The sequence below is a fragment of the Engystomops pustulosus genome, chromosome 3, assembly GCF_040894005.1.
Source record: "Engystomops pustulosus chromosome 3, aEngPut4.maternal, whole genome shotgun sequence".
Lineage (NCBI taxonomy): Eukaryota > Metazoa > Chordata > Amphibia > Anura > Leptodactylidae > Engystomops > Engystomops pustulosus.
This window is the reverse complement of record NC_092413.1, coordinates 70,889,449-70,911,893: the sequence shown is the minus strand read 5'-3', so window position 1 is coordinate 70,911,893 and position 22,445 is coordinate 70,889,449. Positions and strand designations below refer to the sequence as shown.

General features: G+C 42.1%; 1 protein-coding gene across 7 annotated transcripts in view; it reads left to right on the top strand.

The window, feature by feature from the left end:
* WDR27 (WD repeat domain 27) overlaps positions 1–22,445 on the top strand; it is a 314,696-nt gene that overhangs the window by 1,179 nt on the left and 291,072 nt on the right. For all 7 annotated transcript variants that reach the window (XR_011854091.1, XR_011854090.1, XR_011854089.1 and 4 more), the window contains exon 2: positions 5,970–6,170. Coding sequence is in view for 2 of the 7 variants with exons in the window: in XM_072141007.1 (XP_071997108.1) it covers positions 5,979–6,170 (192 nt within the window). In the remaining 5 variants the exon portion in view is untranslated. The remainder of the gene's footprint in view (positions 1–5,969; positions 6,171–22,445) is intronic.

Genomic DNA, 22,445 nt, shown 5'->3' with positions numbered 1-22,445 from the left:
GTGTTGGCACTTTGCGATAAATAAGTGGGTCTTTGTTGAAGTTTGGGCACTCGGTCTCTAAAAGGTTTGCCATCACTGACCTAGGTGATGAATGTGCCATTGATGGGTGTATGACCTAGATCAAATTTAACAAAATTAGAAAAAATAGGTTTATGCAGCAGAAATTGTCATTTGTGTTGCTTTTTAAGATATTAATTAAAGGGAACCTGTTACCAGGCACCTCATTTTCACTAAAGACGGGTTGCAGAAGCTTATGACACCTGCATTACAATATATTTGTGTGTTATTACTTACCTTGCATCCTGACAAAATCCTGGGGTAGTCACAGGGGCGCATTTGGTTTGGATGCATTTAAAAAAACAACATGTGCCTTGTCAGTGTTTACCCACTCCTCAGAGCTTGGCCCTCACCTTTGTGCTCCTGTACAGCTCTACCTCCTGCTCCCTCTCCTTCTAAGAGGTCACAGCCTGGTCAGGCTGGCATTAATGGGGGAGGGACAAGCTGTACAGGAGCACAAAGATGGAGGGAGCCTGCAGCTCAGACAAGTCACATGTTGTTTTTTGAAATGCATCCAAACCAAAGTCCAGCCCCTGTGACTACCCCAGGATTTTGTCAGGATGCAAGGGTAAGTTATAACACACAATTATATTGTAATGCAAATGCTTAGAAAAGGCAGGGGGGCATTTTTGCACTGCAGGTGTCATGGGCTTTTTCAATCTGTCTTTAGTGAAAATTAGGTCCCTGGTGACAAGTTCCTTTTAAGTTTTCAGAGGTCTTCAAAAATCAAACATCCCCCACATAGGTATTGATCATTTCCTCCACAGGTCAGCAGAGTTGTCTGTATACTTTTATCTCTACAATGTGCGGGATTTAACAATGTGTCTCAGGTTCTGCCAGTTTCTAGCTTCCCCATATTTAACACTTTGATGATGAATCCTGGTGCAGGATAAGACTGTCTGTTTCTATGTTAGACTTACTTTTATTGGTCTAAACTGCGCACCAGAATTTTGGGTGCATGGACGATTTCCTGCAAGCCACGCCCCTTTCTCGTGAGGCCACATCCATTTTCCCGAATGCCATGCCCCTTATTTGGACAAGTTGTAAAACTGCCAAAAAATGGTCTAAAAGCCTTGATAACTGAGGTGCAAGGCATTTGAGACAGTGTTTTGGCTCAAAGCCACCAGAATTGTGGTGCAAGTGCATTAATAAATCTCCCCCAGTGTGTTTAGTAGCACCCCCTGGTGATCAAAACAGAGACATGTCACTAGGTTTGCTTTTTTTTACCCAGCTGATCCTAAACGAGACTTGCTTCATAATTCATTTAATCCATGTTACAATGAATGCATTCGTGTTCAGACTTAAAACAATTGACACCAGTTATGTTTGATTCAGTTAATGTGGGGGAAGCAGACTGATCTTTTGACCTTTATAATTTGGATAATACCTTAAAAACAAATGCAGCACAAACGTATTGAGCAACACAAACGTAATACAGTTGATTGGCACAAGTTTTGTTTTATTTGGGTATTGAGGGAGGGCTGGTTGACCTCTGGAAACTTCTATTGGCGCAAACAAAAATTTTTGCTGCATAAAAGTTTGACACCAATTTTGTTGTTTGTTATATTTGAACATGGTGGGGGGCAACTTCACTCACATTTTTCACATCCATGCTTCATCGCTGTTCTGCTCCATAGTTCAAATATTTTTTTTAAATTATCATGGGGTCCATTCATTGTCAGTCCTCTTGTAGACTAAATAAGGCAGGCTTTTTTTTTTCTTTTTTCTTGTACCACATGGGCTAAATTTAAAGAAAGCACATTATATAATAATTACATGTTTTTTTCATTCCAAAATGTTTATTGCATACCAATATTAACAAAATTTAGAACAATAGTTTAAAGGTCTCTTCTTCTGTCGATGCATTTCCATTATACCTTCATAAACCAAGAAATACATACCAAAGAACTGTGCAACTATACATCTACTCTACCCCCACCCCCTCACAGGTCCACTGGTAGGAAGAAGAAAAAAAAAAAGCTAAGTTTTATATTATTTATTATATTTCACAAATCTACTAATCTGCCTAGTGCCATTTAGGCCAAATTTTCCCCATTTTCCCATTGGTCTAATATTTCTGTGTACTATTTGTTCAAAGTTTTTAACTTGATGAGAAAGTTTGCGCTATTATTCAACAGAAGGAGAATCTTTCGAACCCCACTTATGCACAAAACGTAAACGCCAGGTTCATCAATTTAGCAATCAAAACTCTGTGATGCCTATCAATGTCATGATTGTCAAATAATCTGAAAATGGCTGTGTGACTAGAAAATGATAGATTCATCTCAAGAATATCATAGATTCAAAAGCATCAGACATCTCCATACCACATGAAAAAAATATTGGGAATCCGACCTAATCCCAATTTTCAGCATGTCTTGTGGAGTGTAATCTACTTGATGCACAATATTAAAGGGAATAAATCTATGGTTTCAATTTAGAGAACCTTTTTTTGTGCTCCTATGAATCTTGATCTAATTATCCCCTCCGATCGGCCCAATTTCTCCTTCCCAATTACTTTTGGACTTGTGCACCGTATAATTTGACAAACTAATGACCGAGTGCCTATATATCTCGAAAATCAATTTCCTGTGAATCCTTGATGTTCTAATTAAATTTAATCATGTGATTTCAACTGTAAGTTGGTACTGTGACTATTACCTTTTAAAGTGTGAGTTAATTGAAAATATTAAATCCAATCCCCTTCTCTTAATCCAACGTCAGCATGGAGTGGCGATCCCCTTCTTCCATCTCAATAACCTCTGCAGTTCCCAGTGCTCTTACCTGGAATAAATCTGAATTGACTAAGATGAATAATAATAACCTTATACACTCTTAATGACAGAAGTTTGTATAGAATCTTGACAACGGTATTTAGGGTGATAGGAGGCTGCATCCAGAGAGTCCTTACCCCGCTTTAGAATTAGCACAATACCAGCCTCTGCCAACACTTCCTCAAATACAATCAATAACATCTATATCCTTATGGATAAGAACCGATACCCCCCTTGAAAAATTATTGCCCAAAGAGTGAAACCCAGCACCAATCCAACTCCTCTTAAATCGAGTTACACGTTCTTCAGTCAAATGGGTATCCATAAGGCACACAATAGCTGTCAGTTGTCTGTGCATAACATCAAAGATCTGACAACGTTTTACTCTTTAACTAGATCCCCTAATGTTCCAAGTCAATATTCTAACTTCCTTTTGACATTTAAAAGGAAAGAAAAAAACCCCCAGCAAAACGCCCCCGCACCCCTCACCCCTCACCAGCGGGCCCCCACCTATGACCCGTTTCCATGCCGTATTCCACAAGTCTCTCAAACAAGCCCAAAGCCATCCTACCCCTACCTCCAACCCACCTAATCCCCCTCAAAATATAATAATACCGTCAGTGAACCGTGTCCCCCTCCACCATATTCTTAAATTACTTATAAGCCCAGGTTTACATACACAAGTTAACTATTACAGGCCTTTCTGATGTAGCCATTTGGAAGCTTCCTCCAGTGAGGTAAAAAACATTGATTATCTTTGTAAATGATCTGCAGTTTAAAGGGGAAACAATAATAAAGCATATTTCAGCTCCGCTTCTAAAAGCCTCTTCTTGGCTCTCTGGAGTTGAGTGTTCAAGGTGTTCATTCAGGACAATGGATGATTTCTTTTACCAATGCAGCTCTCGGAGCTGCGCCTGATGGGGGTTTATGCAATGGAATTCAATGGGCCCTTTCTACCACCAAAAACCGCTGAAAACATCCAAAAATCTTTATGAACCCTTTTGGAATAATCCAGGACAGATCTCTTGTACTTTTTTACCTCAGGGAGGCCATTCGACTTTTTTTTTCTGATTTTGTTTTAGACTTTCCTATTAACCTCTTAATGATCAGGCCCTTTTTGTTTTTGCATTTGCATTTTTAACTCCCCACCTTCAAAGATCTATAAATTTTTTATATTCCTGAGTACAGAGCTTTGTGAGGGCATTTTCTGAGTAACAAATTACACTGCTTAGTGACAGTATTTAATATTCCATGCCATGTACTGGGAAGCATGAAAAAAGTAGAAAAATTGCATTTGTGCCATTCTTCATTTTGCCATTTTTGGCTCTAATAACTTTTTCATACTTCAGTGTATGGAGCTGTGTGTGGTGACATTTTTTGTGAGATGAGATAACATTTTCAATCCACTTTTTATGAAATTTTTATATGTTGCAAAATGGAGAAAAAGTGGTCATACTAATACTTCACAGAAAAAGCATGACATTTTTTATGGAACACAGGTGCGTAACTACATAGCAGCTGCTATGGAGCCCAAAGTGTCATGGGGCCCCAGCATTTGAGCTATTTGGTGTGTGTAAATACTGTATGTCTGCATTTTTTTGTATGTGATGTTTATATGCTGTATGTATATAAATGTGTGAAATTGTTTCATAGACAAATATGTATTTTTTATTTATTTATTTTTTAAAGGGGAGGTCCCATTCAGAAGTCTGCTTTGGGGCCCAGCCTCTACTATTTACGCCCCTGATGAAACAGTTGCTACAAAGCATTACAGAGCTAGTTATCAACTTCTAGCCATATGAGACCTAGTTCACACAGTGGATTTTAAAGGAAATCTACCATCAAAATCAAGAATGATAAACCAGGGACACTTACTCATACAGCCAATAACAATCACAACAAGAACCTTGCACAGCCCAATAAAATGTAGCAAGTGCCAACAAACCATAAACAACTATAGAAAGTACCAAAAAAAGAGAGTGTGTCATAAGGCAAAAAATAGAAAAATCTTTATTGGGTTACACATATAACGTACAAGGAAAACTCAGTAATAAAATCATTTAAAAATGTACCAAGTACATGTATGAAACACAATGTTGGTTATGCTGGTAGGTATAAACCAACAACACCCCCTCTCACAAGAGATAATACCAATGCCAATATCAGATATAAGCGCCTGACTGTGTGCTCTGACTTATTCAAAGGATGTCAAAAAGTAAGTATAACCAATCTACATGTGCAATACAAAAGGTCGGTAAGGTCTTAAATATGCCATGATACATTACACACAGGACCACAGCGTTCCAGTCAGCATGAGTCCGTCTGTAAAGCGGCAGAATGGTAGTGGAGGGGGTGGAGGGCTTCCCACGCGTTCCGTCTCCTTTAGGAGACTTCCCCAGGGGTAGAGTTTTCCTTGTACGTTATATGTGTAATCCATAGATTTTTCTATTTTGTGCTACATTTTTGCCTTATGACACACTCTCTCTTTTTTTGGTACTTTCTATTACTCAAACAGCCAGGCATTGTGATTGTGGTAATCTAGTATTTGTTATCCATAGCCTCTTTCCTCCTGAAATTAACTTTTAAATGTATGATAATGCACCTGAAGGGCTCCTGGGGGTGTTACCAGAGCCCCTCATATGCTGCAGATTTACAGGCTGTTACAGTGTACTTCCGCTTCCCACTGTGTGCTGAAATTTCCAGTGAGATTACATCAGACAGAAGGGGAGAGGTGAGAGAGGTGTGAATCTATAGCATGAAGAGTCTGTGGTAACTACCCCAGTTGCTCTTCAGGCTCATTTGCATCATTTTAAAGGTAGATTATCGATGGAAGGAGGCCATGGATAACAAATATAAGTTGATTACCACATCCGCAGTGCCTGTATTTATGAGTAAATGTCGGTGGTTTATTCATACTTTATTTTGATTTCCTTTAAATAAAGATCTTTTTCTCCAAAAAAATCAGTGTCAAATTCTACCTGCTTTTCCTTTCCATGACCCGTATCCTGTTTTCTAACAAATTCACTGAAGGGAGGTTGAAAATGTGATGGAAAACTCAGCTTTAGACTTGTGCTGTTACACAATTCTATTCTATAATGGATTATAATTTGCTGTCTGTTTCTTTACACATATTTGCAGGTTGTATTGATGAAAATAATGAACAACACATCTGGCTTTGAAGGGCTTGGATCCTCCAATATGGTTTTTGAGGTGCGATCTGCAGCATCCACTTCTCCTCTTTCCCATGTACAGCTGGCATGTACTCACCAGTTTTGCGCTTTCCCATTAAATGGAAATGAGCTTTGCATCTGGAGCACAGCGTCACTTGATGATCAACAGGTAGTGTTACAATTGTAATGGTACTACTTGATAATGTGTGACATTGCCAAAAATCCTATTCACATGTTGTGGCCACATTTGGCAACAGGTTTTTCAATATTTTCTTTTCTGATGATGATATGTAGAGTTACATATGAGCCATCGCATTGTATGTTGGTGGTTACTTATTCAGTTTTAATTACTTCACACCTCAAAAGCTCCTTAGAAGCAAATTTCCTACTGGACTCCGGGGTTGTCGGCCTTCCTCAGGGAGTGGAGTCACAGGGGGCTCGTCCTCCCTCCCCGGGAGTCCTTCCTGGAGGGCAGGCCTGGGCAGTGCGTGCAGACAACAGTATTCCTGTGGGGGCTTGCCACGGGCAGCAGATTACAGATCAGGGAGGTATAGGGCAATACCTCCCTACAAAAGATTCCTTGGCTTGGGGTCCCAGGTGTGCCTACCTTATGGAAGGCGTCTGTGTTCCGCAGTGGAACACATCGGACTGGAAGTTGAGGATATGCAATGACGTCACACACCACATTTGAAATGTTCTAGGTAAGGTGTTTGTTGTTATACTGACTTCCAGGCAGAATGTCTGTGCCAGTAGGCGATGCCAGCAGGTCTGTAGAGCCCTCTCAAGCCCTTGCCCAGGTATGTCCCTCCTCCTTATAGGGATGGCGGAAAAAAAAATGTATTTTATGCGTGTATGTTGTGTGTGTGTGTGTGTGTGTATGTATCTATACACTTACATGCATATACTGTATATGTCTATGGAAGATAACAATAGGCCTACATTGTGTCTTTTTATACATTTCGGTGACTGAAGTGCGGGATTTGAAAGAAATCGCTTTCATCCTCAAATAAGAAGGCTTTATGTTCCAAATATATACAGAGTTTGATGAATCTCCATTTACCATGTTTAAAAAATTCATCAAAGATGAAGTTGGTGAAGCAGTGGGGAAACGGAAGGAATCTCTCAAACTTTCTACTTCTTTCACAGCCTTAACGGAGGATACCCTCAGAACAATGGATCCTATTCCCTTAGATCCTATTCCAGTAGAACCGCTTTCTGTTTCAGGAATTAGGAGAAAAGTCAAAAGTGTTTCCTGTCCATGCAAATATACAAGGACTCATTTCTAAAGAATGGGAGCCAAACTAATTTATACTTTGTTGGTTTGTTCTTTTTATATTCATAGTTCTTTTCTACCCACTGAAAATACAGAAATTCTTTCCACTTTCTCCGCAACTGTATTAATGTAGGTGGGTGTGTGGAGAGCCATTCTGGCAGCAATATCTTTTTGACCACCATTATCAGTAAGTCCACCAACTCCCTCTTCTGCCCATTGATACTTCCATCATAATACTGAAAAATGCCCCTCCACACATCGATCTCCACATATTCCCCCAGTACAAACTCGATAAACGGGGATGTTAGTTTCCATACATTTTTCGTTGCTTGACAGTGCCACAAACAATTTGTGAGATCTGCTTTGGTTTTCCAGATTTGTTCCTATACTCCAGAAATGTACTTAGGAATGGCTTGTTAATGGCCCAATGTGCCCTATTTCCTATGCTCCACTGGAACTCTCTCAGCATCTCAGATGCGGTGGTTTACTGTGTATGTCTCCATCCCTTTAACTATCTTCTTCCCACCTTCTCTCTCGTTAATTCAGTGCCAATCTCTTCCTTCCATTTTTTTGCTATCCTTCCCTGAAACACATTTTCTTTCTGGCTAATACCTTTTCTTATTCATGCTATGGACGGATAGCCGTTCCTGCCCGTTAAGAGTTTCAAAAATTGTCTTTGACTTTCACTCATATTTTCACTCTTTCCCAATATTCCCCCTATCTGTAAGTAGTACAAAAAAGAGAGTCTACTATTTTATGTCCTATTTTTATCTGATTAAAGGATTTTAATTTCCTTTTTTCATTATTGAATATATCTGATATTTTAGAAAATCTGTTTTATTCCCATTCCTTTATCCAATTCCTGGGCCCCTTCCATTCCTTCTCCAACACTTCACGGATGGTCAGGAATTCCGATATCTCCACTGGCAGGCCGAACCTTCTACGTGATATTTTCCATACCACTCTTGTGTGTCTCAGTAATATGGAGCTCAGATTTGCTGTTTCCTCTTGCATAAATGAATTTAATGAGATGGGATCTACTAAGCTCTCCTCTGCCATTCGATCCACTAATACTTCCTGCCCGTTGACCTATTGGGCCACAAACTAAGCTATACATGCAATGTTATACTCAAATTGGGGAGGGGAGCCCACCCAGCCCTTGTGATTTATGCATATACTTCCAAGCTACTCTTGCTTATTTTCTATTCCACATTAATTTCTGAAAGTGACCGTTTACTTTCCTAATATCCACATGTTTTAATAGGAGGGGAAGATATTGCATAGTATACATCAATCTTGGAAATAGCACCATCTTTATCAAATTTTTCCCTCCAAACAAAGACAGTGGTAGTTCCATCCATTTACCTATATCTTTACCATCCATTTACTTATATCTTTACTAATTTTCTTGATTAAGGGAACATAATTAAACCCATATACCACTGAACTATCCCTACCTAACCAAATACCTAAATATTTAAACTTCTATTTCACTGTGTTCAATCCCCAGCTCTTATTCCACTCTGTATCTTCATTTCCATCTAATAACAACACTTGTGTTTTGTGAGTGTTAACTCTATACCCTGATGACATTTCATATTTTTCCAAAAACTCTAGAACCCCCTGTATTTCCTTCTTCACAGTTTTTACAAATAATACCAAGTTGTCTGCAAATAAAATAATTTCAGATGTCTTTTTCCCAAATTTATCCCTGGTGGATCCTCCTAGATCAGTGATGGGCAACCTTTTGAGCTAGGTGTGTCAAAATTCGCCAAAAAAACGAGCATAACTCGGGTGCTGTGTCACCTTTAGGAAAAACCTAATTTTGTAATAACATGTCCAGCAGCGGCCTCCCCTTATTAATAACATGTCCAGCAGCGGCCTCCCTTTACTACTAAAATACCCCTAGCGGCCTCCCTTTACTACTAAAATACCCCTAGCGGCCTCCCTTTACTACTAAAATACCCCTAGCGGCCTCCCTTTACTACTAAAATACCCCTAGCGGCCTCCCTTTACTACTAAAATACCCCTAGCGGCCTCCCTTTACTACTAAAATACCCCTAGCGGCCTCCCTTTACTACTAAAATACCCCTAGCGGCCTCCCTTTACTACTAAAATACCCCTAGCGGCCTCCCTTTACTACTAAAATACCCCTAGCAGCCTTCCTTTACTACTAAAATACCCCTAGCGGCCTCCCTTTACTACTAAAATACCCCTAGCGGCCTCCCTTTACTATTAAAATACCCCTAGCGGCCTCCCTTTACTATTAAAATACCCCTAGCGGCCTCCCTTTACTACTAAAATACCCCTAGCGGCCTCCCTTTACTACTAAAATACCCCTAGCGGCCTCCCTTTACTATTAAAATACCCCTAGCGGCCTCCCTTTACTACTAAATTACCCCTAGCGGCCTCCCTTTACTACTAAAATACCCCTAGCGCCCTCCCTTTACTACTAAAATACCCCTAGCGCCCTCCCTTTACTACTAAAATACCCCTAGCGCCCTCCCTTTACTATTAAAATACCCCTAGCGCCCTCCCTTTACTACTAAAATACCCCTAGCGGCCTCCCTTTACTACTAAAATACCCCTAGCGGCCTCCCTTTACTACTAAAATACCCCTAGCGGCCTCCCTTTACTACTAAAATACCCCTAGAGGCCTCCCTTTACTACTAAAATACCCCTAGCGACCTCCCTTTACTACTAAAATACCCCTAGCGGCCTCCCTTTACTACTAAAATACCCCTAGCGGCCTCCCTTTACTATTAAAATACCCCTAGCGGCCTCCCTTTACTACTAAAATACCCCTAGCGGCCTCCCTTTACTACTAAAATACCCCTAGCGGCCTCCCTTTACTACTAAAATACCCCTAGCGGCCTCCCTTTACTATTAAAATACCCCTAGCGGCCTCCCTTTACTACTAAATTACCCCTAGCGGCCTCCCTTTACTACTAAAATACCCCTAGCGCCCTCCCTTTACTACTAAAATACCCCTAGCGCCCTCCCTTTACTACTAAAATACCCCTAGCGCCCTCCCTTTACTACTAAAATACCCCTAGCGCCCTCCCTTTACTACTAAAATACCCCTAGCGGCCTCCCTTTACTACTAAAATACCCCTAGCGGCCTCCCTTTACTACTAAAATACCCCTAGCGGCCTCCCTTTACTACTAAAATACCCCTAGCGGCCTCCCTTTACTACTAAAATACCCCTAGTGGCCTCCCTTTACTACTAAATTACCCCTAGCGGCCTCCCTTTACTACTAAATTACCCCTAGCGGCCTCCCTTTACTACTAAAATACTCCTAGTGCCCTCCCTTTAAATATAATATAATAATAAACTTACATACTTACCCAGTGATGTCTTCTTCCCTGTAGCTGTACTGCAGGCGGCTCGGCTCCTCCAGGTTGCACCGCGCGCCTCGGGTCACGTGACTGAAGTGACCTGACGTCAGGTCGCGTCAGGCACGTGACGAGCAGCGCGCATTGCAGCCTGGAGGAGCCGGAGGAGTTGCAGAAGGTGGGCGGACCAACGCGGCGCCGGACAAGTAAGCAGGGGGCAGAAACACAGGGACGAGGGCGGGACATTAACACAGGGGCAGCACATTACACAGGGACATTAACACAGGGGGAGCACATTGCACAGGGACAGAAACACAAGGACGGGAGCGGGACATTAACATAGGGGTAGCACATTACACAGGGAGGGGGGCGGACAGCGGGCGCTGGGCGGCCGCGTGTCAGCAAAAATGACTACGCGTGTCAGTGCTGACACGCGTGTCATAGGTTCGCCATCACTGTCCTAGATAGAGGGTCTATAGCAGTGGTTCTCAACCTTTCTAATGCTGTGACCCCGCAATACAGTTCCTCATGCTGTGGTGACCCCAAACTATGCAACTCGCAGTAAAAACACTGTAAAATTGCGGCTCCGATGGCTTTAGGCAACCCCCGGTTTTGGTCGTTCGACCCCTGCTGGGGTCCCGACCCACAGGTTGAGAACCACTGGTCTATAGTGAGATTCAATACAACGGTGAGAGTGGACACCCTTGGCGTGTACGTCTACCTAAATTAAATCTCTTTGAAATTTTCCTGTGTCACCACTTGTGCCTGTGGTTCACTATACATTGTATCAATTGCTTTATAAAATAGCCAATTCACCTTTATCATTAACTTTTTGAGCCAGGGCAAAAGCTTTTTCCGCATCTATTGATATTATTGCTGCATGCTTTCTCTCCTGTGGCCTTGCTCGGTCCAGTCCAGAGTCATTAATTAATTCTAGACCTATTTAATTCTGACATTTGAAACTTCTAAAATGTTCATTGTTGCACTTATTCACTCTCGACTAGACTACTGTAACTCCCTACTAATCGGTCTTCCGCTCGCTAAACTCTCTCTTCAATCTCGTCTTAATGCAGCAGCCAGGCTTGTAGCCAAACGCTACATCGATGCCTCCAGTTTGTGCCAATCATTGTACTGGCTGCCTGTCTCCTTCTGTAGTCACTTTAAAATAATAACCCTAATCCACAAAGCTCTGAATAATGCTACACCTCCCTCTCTTCTATCATCTCAGTCTATTGCCCTTCCCATGCTCTTCGATCTGCCAGTGACATTAGATTAATCTCTAACTTAATTCGAACCTCTCATGCACATCTCCAGGACTTCTCCCGAGTTGCTCCAATTCTCTGGAATTCTCTGAAATAATGAAAAAATAATTTTTGACACGAATGGGAGCAATTATCCTCATCATCTACCACGTTTGTTGGTCTCCTTATCTCCCTCCTCAATCTTCAAACATTTTTGCAGAACTCCTCTGCTTCTTTTACACAAAGTTTTTATGCTTCCATCTTCTCCAAAGATCTTCAGGACGGCAGGAGCTTGTAAATGGAACTTCACACCCTTTTTATGGAGTTTTCCACATAGGATACCAAACTGTTTCCTCTTCATGCTTGTTTCTGCTGCCTAGTCAGGGAATATTAAGGGTTTTTCATTTTCCCAACTCAGGTCTCTTTTATTTATCTTGAAAATCAAGAATTTTTGCAATCACCACTCTAGGTTTAGTCCCCTCCGATTCATCCGTCTTTTTTGGTGCAAATCTATGAGCTCTCTCCACTCTTATTTCTCTCTTCATACCCAGAATCTTTCACAATAATATTTTTAAGCTCTTCTACTGCGACTGACTCTGGAACGCCGATCACTTGTATATTATTCTGTCTCCACCTATTCTCTAGGTCTATCACTTTGTCCCGAATCTGTTTCTTTTCTCTCTGCATCTTCTGTAGTTGAGCATGTAAATTCTCTACTTCGTCCTCCATTGTTATGAGTTTATGCTACAAATAGTCAATCTTATCCCTATGCTCATTCAGTTCAGCATTTACTTTCTGCATGCGCTGTATAAAGTTGGTAATATCTCTTTCGCTACAGCTTCAGCCAGTTCTTTTACATTAATTGCTTCCTGGGGGTTCTCCTCCTGTTCTGCCCCCCACTCTTCTCTTTTCATTTTTGTTACATCTTTCTTTTCAGGGGATATCTTTGTTGATTCTCTTCTAGAAATGTCATTTTTCTTAAATGGAATAGGAATAGTGAGAGAGGAGGGAGACAAAAAAAAACATCCCTATGCGAGGGAGAGGCGGTCAGAGAAAGGACAGGTCTCTGAGTAAGTAAAGGCATCCGCAGAACAAGGAAGCACAAAAAAATACCAAATAAGTTTCACCCACAAGTCTTTCTATCTTCCCTGCTAGGACTCAATTCACACTACACATCTGCCCTTGTTCACAAAACTATCACCTAAGGACTGGACCAGTCTTTACTCCTCAAAACCCAACCAGTCACAGGTCTTTCAGAATCACAGACCCTCATGCCAGAGGCATTCAATCACATAACCTGTTACGGGTATTAGGTCAAAACATATAAGTTTGCAATTTCACACACACAAATCGGTGCCTCTCAAGCACCACACAGGTGTGTCAACAGGATAGGAATTAGGCATCAGCAGAACAAGGGAGGACAAAAATACCGGAAATGTTTGACCCACAAGTCTTTCTATCTTCCCTGCTAGAACTTAGTTCACACTACACCTCTGCCTTTGTTCTCAAAATGATCACCTAAGGACTAAACCAACCTATCACCTAGATTATACAGTTCTCCCTCAGTTATTTGTACTAAAACGTATCCATGTGGTTTCCTGCATAGATATTTTTTCAATAGTTTTATCTTTACTCCTGAAAACCCAACCGGTCACAGGTCTTTCAGAATCTCAGATCCTCATGGCAGATGCGTTCAATCTCATAACATGATGCGGTTGTTTGGTCAAAACATATACGTTTTCGATTTCACACACCCCAATCGGTGCCAAGCGCCGCACAGGTGTGCGAACTGAATAGGAATTAAAATCCCATAGTCACAACTTTATATACACAAAAAACTTTCCATTGATAGGTGCATTGTCCGATGACCTATTGCAGGTATTTGGTAGAATTGTAATTTCACAATTACCACTTTATTAGGTACACCATGCTAGTAACGGGTTGGACCCCCTTTTGCCTTCAGAACTGCCTCAATTCTTCATGGCATAGATTCAACAAGGTGCTGGAAGCATTCCTCAGAGATTTTGGTCCATATTGACATGATGGCATCACACAGTTGCCGCAGATTTGTCGGCTGCACATCCATGATGCGAATCTCCCGTTCCACCACATCCCAAAGATGCTCTATTGGATTGAGATCTGGTGACTGTGGAGGCCATTTGAGTACAGTGAACTCATTGTCATGTTCAAGAAACCAATCTGAGATGATTCCAGCTTTTTGACATGGCGCATTATCCTGCTGAAAGTAGCCATCAGATGTTGGGTACATTGTGGTCATAAAGGGATGGACATGGTTAGCAACAATACTCAGGTAGGCTGTGGCGTTGCAATGATGCTCAATTGGTACCAAGGGGCCCAAAGAGTGCCAAGAAAATATTCCCCACACCATGACACCACCACCACCAGCCTGAACCGTTGATACAAGGCAGGATGGATCCATGCTTTCATGTTGTTGACGCCAAATTCTGACCTTACTATCCGAATGTCGCAGCAGAAATCGAGACTCATCAGACCAGGCAACGTTTTTCCAATCTGCTACTGTCCAATTTCGATGAGCTTGTGCAAATTGTAGCCTCAGTTTCTTGTTCTTAGCTGAAAGGAGTGGCACCCGGTGTGGTCTTCTGCTGCTGTAGCCCATCTGCCTCAAAGTTCGACGTACTGTGCGTTCAGAGATGCTCTTCTGCCTACCTTGGTTGTAACGGGTGGCGGTTTGAGTCACTGTTGCCTTTCTATCATCTCAAACCAGTCTGCCCATTCTCCTCTGACCTCTGGCTTCAACGAGGCATTTCCGCCCACAGAACTGCCGCTCACTGGATGTTTTTTCTTTTTCGGACCATTCTCTGTAAACCCTAGAGATGGTTGTGCGTGAAAATCCCAGTAGATCAGCAGTTTCTGAAATACTCAGACCAGCCCTTCTGGCACCAACAACCATGCCACATTCAAAGCCATGTGATTTGCTAATTAGAAATTAAGTGTTAACAAGCAGTTGGACAGGTGTACCTAATAAAGTGGCCGACGAGTGTAGAAATACCCACGGGGTCAGAGTTATAATCGCACAGTCACAGCATTATATATAAAAAAAGAAAGCAAATTTTCTGTGGAGATGACTGCGTATTCCAATTCCGTTCCAGATATAAGGGATACTGCCCCTGGTTTTAATACTAGCAAAATACCTGCCAAGCCAGACAAAAAATGAAAAAAAAAAATTCTATTCATCCACTCATTGGATCACCCGGTCTCCCTTGTAGGAATTGTAGTGTGTTGTTGGCAGGAGACATACAGCCAGAGGATAAACCACAGGGTCTTCTAATCCCATCATTTGCCACTCCATCAAGGCACCGCTCTTTCAGCCTCTCGGGCCCTATGCGTCCAAAATCTTCACTGTGTAATCCCATTGGCATGACAGCTGTTTTCTCTGTCACTCGCCGGCATCACCTTCAGGGTCTCAGCATTACTTACACATCCCTGTTCCGACATCGAATCGTAGCATCGGCGTCCTCTCTCCTCACATCTCCCCACCTCAGACTTGGCCGGAGGAGCTCACCTGTACACTCACCTGCATGCTGCCATCGGGTGCCGCCCCGGAAGTCAAGTCTCATCCCTGTTGAACAAGAATGTATTATTTAGGGTTCCACAAGAACAGGAAAAGAGAGGATTTTACTCTTCAATGTTCTTGAGGGAAAAAAACAAACTGGACATTCAGATCTATAATCAATTTGAAGCAGTTGAACCAATATCTACTTTACGAGAAATTCAAAATGGAAACGATAAAATAATCTACTTGTCTGCTGAACATAGATGAATCTATGGGGATGCATATTATCACATTCCAATCCATGAGAATTCACAAAAGTTTCTAAGATTTGCAATGCGCATTGACGGCATAGTCAGTTCTGGGCACTTTCTTTTGGCCTGTCAGCAGCCCTAAGGGTGTTCACCAAAGTGATGGCGGAAGAATCAGCTTTTTTGCACTTGAACGGAATACAAATTGTCCCTTATCTAGACGATTTTCTCCTAGGGTAAAATCTGGACTTCACCCTAAAAACCTCCTTTTTCGGTTGGCTGGGGAATCAAGAAAAATCAGACCTGTGGCCATCTCAACAAAAATGCTTCCTGTGGGTGTTACTAGACACTTGCAGCCAAATAAGATACGCCTTCGATCAGAGAAGTGATGAGACTACTTGGTCTTCTGACATCCACGATACCTTCGGTTATGGACACGGACACACACGAGACCCCTTCAGATGTTCCTTCTGTCAGTTTGGAACCTGGAAGAAAAGATAAAGATACTACAGGAAATAAAGAAATCCCTAAACTGGTGGTTCATAAAAAAAAATCCAAAAATGGGTGTCCCCTGGAAACCTTCTCACAGATGCCTGCAAAGAGGGCTGCCCACACCTCAACAGCTACAGTGCAAACAATGCTTGGAATAAAGAGACAAGCAGGGCCACCTCAAATTTCAGAGAACTGTCAGGGGGGGATCAAGCTCTTGTGGCATTTTCTTCAAAAAAATGTTCCTGTCATGTGAAAATCATGTCAGACAATGCTACCACAGTGGCTTATCTAAACAAGCAAAGGGACACGCGGAGCAAGAGATTAAATGATCTAAAATCTCAAATGTTCCGATGGGAAGAAAAAAAAAACTCTTTGAACACCGAACTAGATTTTTTGAGCCATGTACATCTGGACAGGGGAGAATGGACTCTATCTCCATCAATCTTCCTTCAAATCACAAAGAGGTGGGGTGTTCTGATTCTTTTCGCATCCATGAAGAACCGGCAAGTCACAGCTTTTTTTTATTCCTGTGTCAGGTGGATAACCCCGAAGGGGTGGACACTCTCTCCCAGCCGTGACCTTGGTGATAACTGTATGCATTCCCTCCATTTTCCATCATCCCAGGAGTAATTCAGAAGATTATACTTCTGATTATAGAAGGGTCTCAGAACTACCGCTCTAAAAGTACAAGTTTCATCTCTCAGTGCATTCTTAGATACAAGACTCATTGAGAACGGCTGGCTCAAAAGGTTTTTGAAAGCCTCTGAGAAGATACATCCCTTACATACCTTTGTCCACTCCAGTGTCCCCCCTTGGGATCTATCTGTATAAGCCCATACAAGAAACCTCTCTAAGATGTCTTTCGCTTAAATTAGCTTTTTTTTTATTGGCCATCACCATGGCAAGAAGAGTAGGTGAGATACAGGCTTTTTTTTGCAAACCACCTTACCTACTTATTTATCCCAACAATGCAATTAATGAAGTAACTTATTTCTCCCTCTTTCAGCTTTTAGTCGCATCAACATCCTGAGGATAATAACACTAGCACTGATCCTGGGCTGCCTCAAACTGCAGGAGGATGCATTGAGTCCTGTCCGCTGAACTCTGGGGTGCCCACTGATAGGACTCTGTGTGCCAAGTCTGGCACATGTGTTTGAAATGTACCCTAATGTTAAAGATGTATGGAGCAGGCTCACAGACTCTGCTTTATACATGGTAGGTGTTAGCTGCATTATGAAGTGATTCTTGCTAGGCGTTAACCCATTAAGTGCTGCCATAAAATGCAATGGCAGCACTTAAATGACCACAGTGCATGTCATGGCCATCTTGAATATGGTTGATGGTTGATAGCCGGGACATTAACTGAGAGTCCTTTGCCTGTTATAGAAGGATATGTAACTGTGCCCGCTGTTAAGGTCCTCTTTTTTTATGGATACACGTTATATTGCAGTATAATATAAAATCAGTGTAAGTGATCAATCCCTTAGGCAAAGGGTTAATATTCTTGGAAAATAGCTGGACAATGGACTGTAGCTGTACTCCTGTTTTGGATTTCTTCACTGAACACTCCATTGCCCCTCCAGGCTGCTCTGAGTATTACCCGGTCTCTGGTGGAATATTACAGCAGGGGGAAAGTGCTGTGTAGCAATGTAATGTAGAGATCAAAGAGCACAGCAGCTTGAGGAAACTTTCTGCTGGTAGACTGCCTTTAAGTTGCCAGTAGTGCATCCCCAGAAATGTGCTAAAGCTACAGCTGAAAATCATTTTAGACCTCATGAAATTATTTGTCACAGGAGGCATTCAGGCACTTTCAGAATGCATAATCTGTATGACACAGGGTAAAGGGGGATGTCAAATCAAATATGAAAAAAAGATTGTGCTAAATACCTAGCCGTCCATGGTTTTGGAATCTGCTGCTGAGCCTGAAGTGGATCTGGAGCTTGCGGCCTACTTTTCTACCACTCGCGCAGAAGCCAGGGAATGGAGTGCCAACCAACTTTGCTTCCAGGCAATTGTGGATGGATAGCAAAACTGACTACAACTTGCCTAATTGAAGCAATCTCCTATGAGCTAGGATCTCCTGATTCAACTCGATGCGTAGGGTGAGAAGACCCTGCTGCAGCATCAAGCTCCCAAAGAGCTCGCATGGGAAGGACAGCAATCTCTCAGGATCTTTCAGGTGTTGCCAAGTTGGATTGTCCTCTCCCCTACAAAAGTTAGGCTTGAATCTAATTCACTGTGCTAAAATGCGAAGTATATCAGCTGCATTGCTATTGATTAATGCTGAAAGGGTAAGCATAACTTAAAGTAAGTGGATTGAAGTATTTAAAGGCAAACTGCATATGCACAAAATGGCTACAAAACCCACCAAATACATTTTCTGCTAATTAACTGATTCTGGTACCAGGGATGATATTTTTATAATATGGGAGGACTCCAAAATCTCCTTTTACCAAGATCTCACTAGTATCACTTTATCCAAGAGAAGAGACCCCAGAGATGTGCTATGAGAGCAGAAGGTACAAATAGATGGTTATTACCCTTTTGTCTACATTTCTCTACAGATAAGAAATGCATCACAGTCCTATCCTCTGGAGACAGCCGAGCTGTTAGAAATCTCTTGGGAAATGTAGTTTCAACAAGGTTTTATTGTTTGTAAAACATTGGAAAATGCCTTACAATAAGTCAAGGTGCAAGGTGTACCCCACAATCTCTTGGGAATTTTAAACCTCAAGGTCCTAGTTTTGACATCTGTGCATGACTTGACTGAGCTACCATCCATTACTCAGTCCAGCCAACACACACAGCTCAAGGAAACTCCCAGATGGTATCTATACAGGGAAGCCGTTCAATACTTGCACTTCCACTTTATATCCCTGCCTACTTTCCACCACTTTGCTATGTTACAGGAGACAACTGGGTGATGGTCCCTACCATGGGGGTGTGCACAGAACATTGGGACAGGCAAACAACAGAGAAATCAGACAAATAGCGAGGTCAGACTTACCGTGTCAAAACCAAGATGGTAGCGATGTACAGACTTGTAACTTAATACAATACTTAAAGGCACAAGGATCAAAACACAGCGAAAGCCACAGTACAGTATAGAGAAGAAAACTAGTCTAAAAGCACTGACTTGCCTAAAAGACGGACTAAAAGACACACCCCAGATTTTGTCTTCCATAATTGGAAAAATATATTTTATACCAATTAAAATATCCCTCTTGGTCGCACAGCAGCACAGCACACACAGCTCTGCTACATCCATACATTTACACAGATCACTTTGCTATATCTATACATTTACATACACATAATCAAACAAAAATTGCAAAGCAGCACAAGCTTGACAAAGGCTGACTAACAGCTGAAACGTTGCTAGAGATGGAATAAACCTCACACTTTTCCACGATTCCTTGGAGTGCTGCCATTTTTTTTGCTTTTACATTTACATACACAGCACTGCTACATCCATTCATTCACATACACATATCTGCTATACACACAGGAACAGAAATAGGAACACACTTTCACTGCTATACACACATACCTAAGAACACACTCAACACTGATATACACACTTGGCCCTGCTCTAGCTCTAGCCAGACTTTGTCGGTCTCACATTTTCTTCTCCTACACAGGATATATAGAACGCCCTCCTTTCTGTGTCACGTTGGGGTTTGAGTGGATGATGCCTTCCCTAGGTGTGCAAGGGGAACTGCCGACCACATTCATATTTTCTGGCATTGTGTCCCTTTGAAATGATTCTGGAAAAGAGTCCTAACGTATATAGAAGGGATATATCGGGCAGACATACCAAGAAGTCCACTGCAATGTCTCCTGGGATACCTTGACTAACGAGTGGGTCAAAATGACTCTTCAGAGAGCCTTACATCAAGCTAGGAAGTTGATAGCTCAGAGATGGCTGAGCCCAGACCCACCCACTTTACGGGAGTTCAAGGTGTGAATGGTAGTACCTTTTCAGATTGAGAAGGTTTGGGGCACCTTGCCTAGTGATAGAAGGTAGTTGCTGATCGACCGATAATTGCTAAATAAGTGGGAAATGCGGGGCATGTCATGTACTCTGTGAATGTTCAATGTACTGCTGCCTATTGGTTGCAACACATCATTACTCTACGGACAGGGGAAGAGCGGGTAATTCTGCTTTGTACGTTTTGTGTTGTAAATTTTTATTGAACATTTTTCTATTTTATCTGATTCAAAGAAAAAACTCAACCTGAAAGTTAGTTTAGCCCCTTCCTGACGCTTGAAGAAATATTACTGCATGGCTTGTCTCCTGACCCAATAACCATTTAAAAATGTGGTCACTTGACAAATGCACATTTGTTTATCAGCTGATCACGTATAGATCGGGCAGTGATAGAGATTAATGACCTGTGTGAAGAAAAAAACAAAACTCTTGAATGTTCACATTTTTGACAAGTGTAAATAAGGCTAAATAGTTTCTGAGCTTGGCAAAATCTACAACTGAACTTCTTGCTGAGGTTTTGAAATCAGTATAACATGTAGATAGTTAAAGGAGATATACCATCAGAATTACATGAGAATTACTGGCCCAACATACTTTTCATAACTTCAGGAACTTGAGCAGCTGTCCGAAAAAGAACTTGTAAAAATATGCTAATGAGTTGAAGGGGATGCAGCTTACGTCACCGGAGAGCCTCTTTGCTCGTAAGACCATTTATATGTATGCCCCCACACTCTAAAGTTGAGCCTGCCTGCTGATACTGAGACAGCCAGCGACATCGCCGGCTGGGACCAGGTTCAACTTCTGAGGCTACATTCACACACATGTATGGGGGACGTATATACGGCCGACGTATATACGGCCGATATATACGTCCCCCATACACTTCTATGGGCTCATGGCCCTGTACGGGAGCGGTACGGTGCAGCACACGTGCGGCACCGTACCGCTCCATAGCCCGGGAAAAGATAGGACATGTCCTATCTTTTCCCGTGATACGGCGCCGTGAGCTGTATCTTCCTATGGAGAGGGGCGGGGGTGAGCAGCGCTCATCCCCTGCTCCTCTCCACAGCGCCGATGTCTGCCCGCCGTACTACGGTACGGCGGGCATACATCGTGTGAATATAGCCTGAGAGTGGGGCTGTGCATATATGATTAGTCTTTGGAGCCAAGAGCCACCTGTCGGCTCATTAGCATATTTTCATGACGGCTCCTTGTGTTCCTGAAGTTAACAAAAACTGTTCTTGGTAGAAAACACAACGGCCAAGTAAGTTTGGCCAGTCTACCATCAGAAATTCTGATGGAAGATTTGCTTTAAAGGGGTATTCTCATCTAGGCATTCACACTCAGTTTCATTAATCTGCCATTTATAAACATTTCTTCAGTTGGATGTTATTAATAAAAAAATGTTCCTGTGTGAATAAAATTTCTCATTAATGTAGCTATGTTGTCCCTTAGAAACGAGATAGCTTCCTCGGTTACTACCACATCACACTCCAGGAGCAGTGGCCAGACATGTGCTATTGAGTCCTGCCTGACCACCTGGCTTCAGCAATCATTACTACAGCGCAGCTGCGGAACACACTTTTTGTTTATTTGTTCAATCCCTCCAGCAGTGGTGGCCGTATCTAGGGACACAGTCTTGTTTCTTTTTTTTTTTTATTTTTTAAAGTGTTTATTTTTGGAATTTTTTGGAACATTTGTAGGAACAACAATAATCCAACTTAATACAGAAATACAGTATCATACATACATTGCGGCAACAATATTTTGACAGGAGTGATGTGCCTTGGCCTTATAAAACATAATTAGACACAATATTGCTGTTAGGTATGATATAGTGTAAATGGAACGCTACCGCAGCCCATGCTACCTACACACTCATACAACACACATAAATCAACAACAACTCCATTCATTCGCTTCCTCCCCCTCCCCCCTTGACACATCAGGTGGGATTGAAGGTGCTAGAAACAAGAGTCAATACCCTTACGCAGCAGTACGCGGGGTGTTAGACCACCTTGCCCAGACCAGGTCAAATTTTTGCGGACAACCTCTGTGTTGATAGACTGTACGGTAATGGGGTACAAACTTATTTATCAGTAGGATCCATCGCTTTATGGTGGGGATGTCGTGATCTTTCCATGACATTACGACTACCTTACGTGCATAATAAAGGGCAAATCTACAGAAGATCTTATCATAATGCCCATGAACTAACTCATTAATTATACCCAGGAGGCAAACTTTGGGTGATAGGACACGGGGCATGTCAAAGTGTGTATGCAGAAATTCCATAACTGCGGCCCAGAATGGTTGAACCCTGCTGC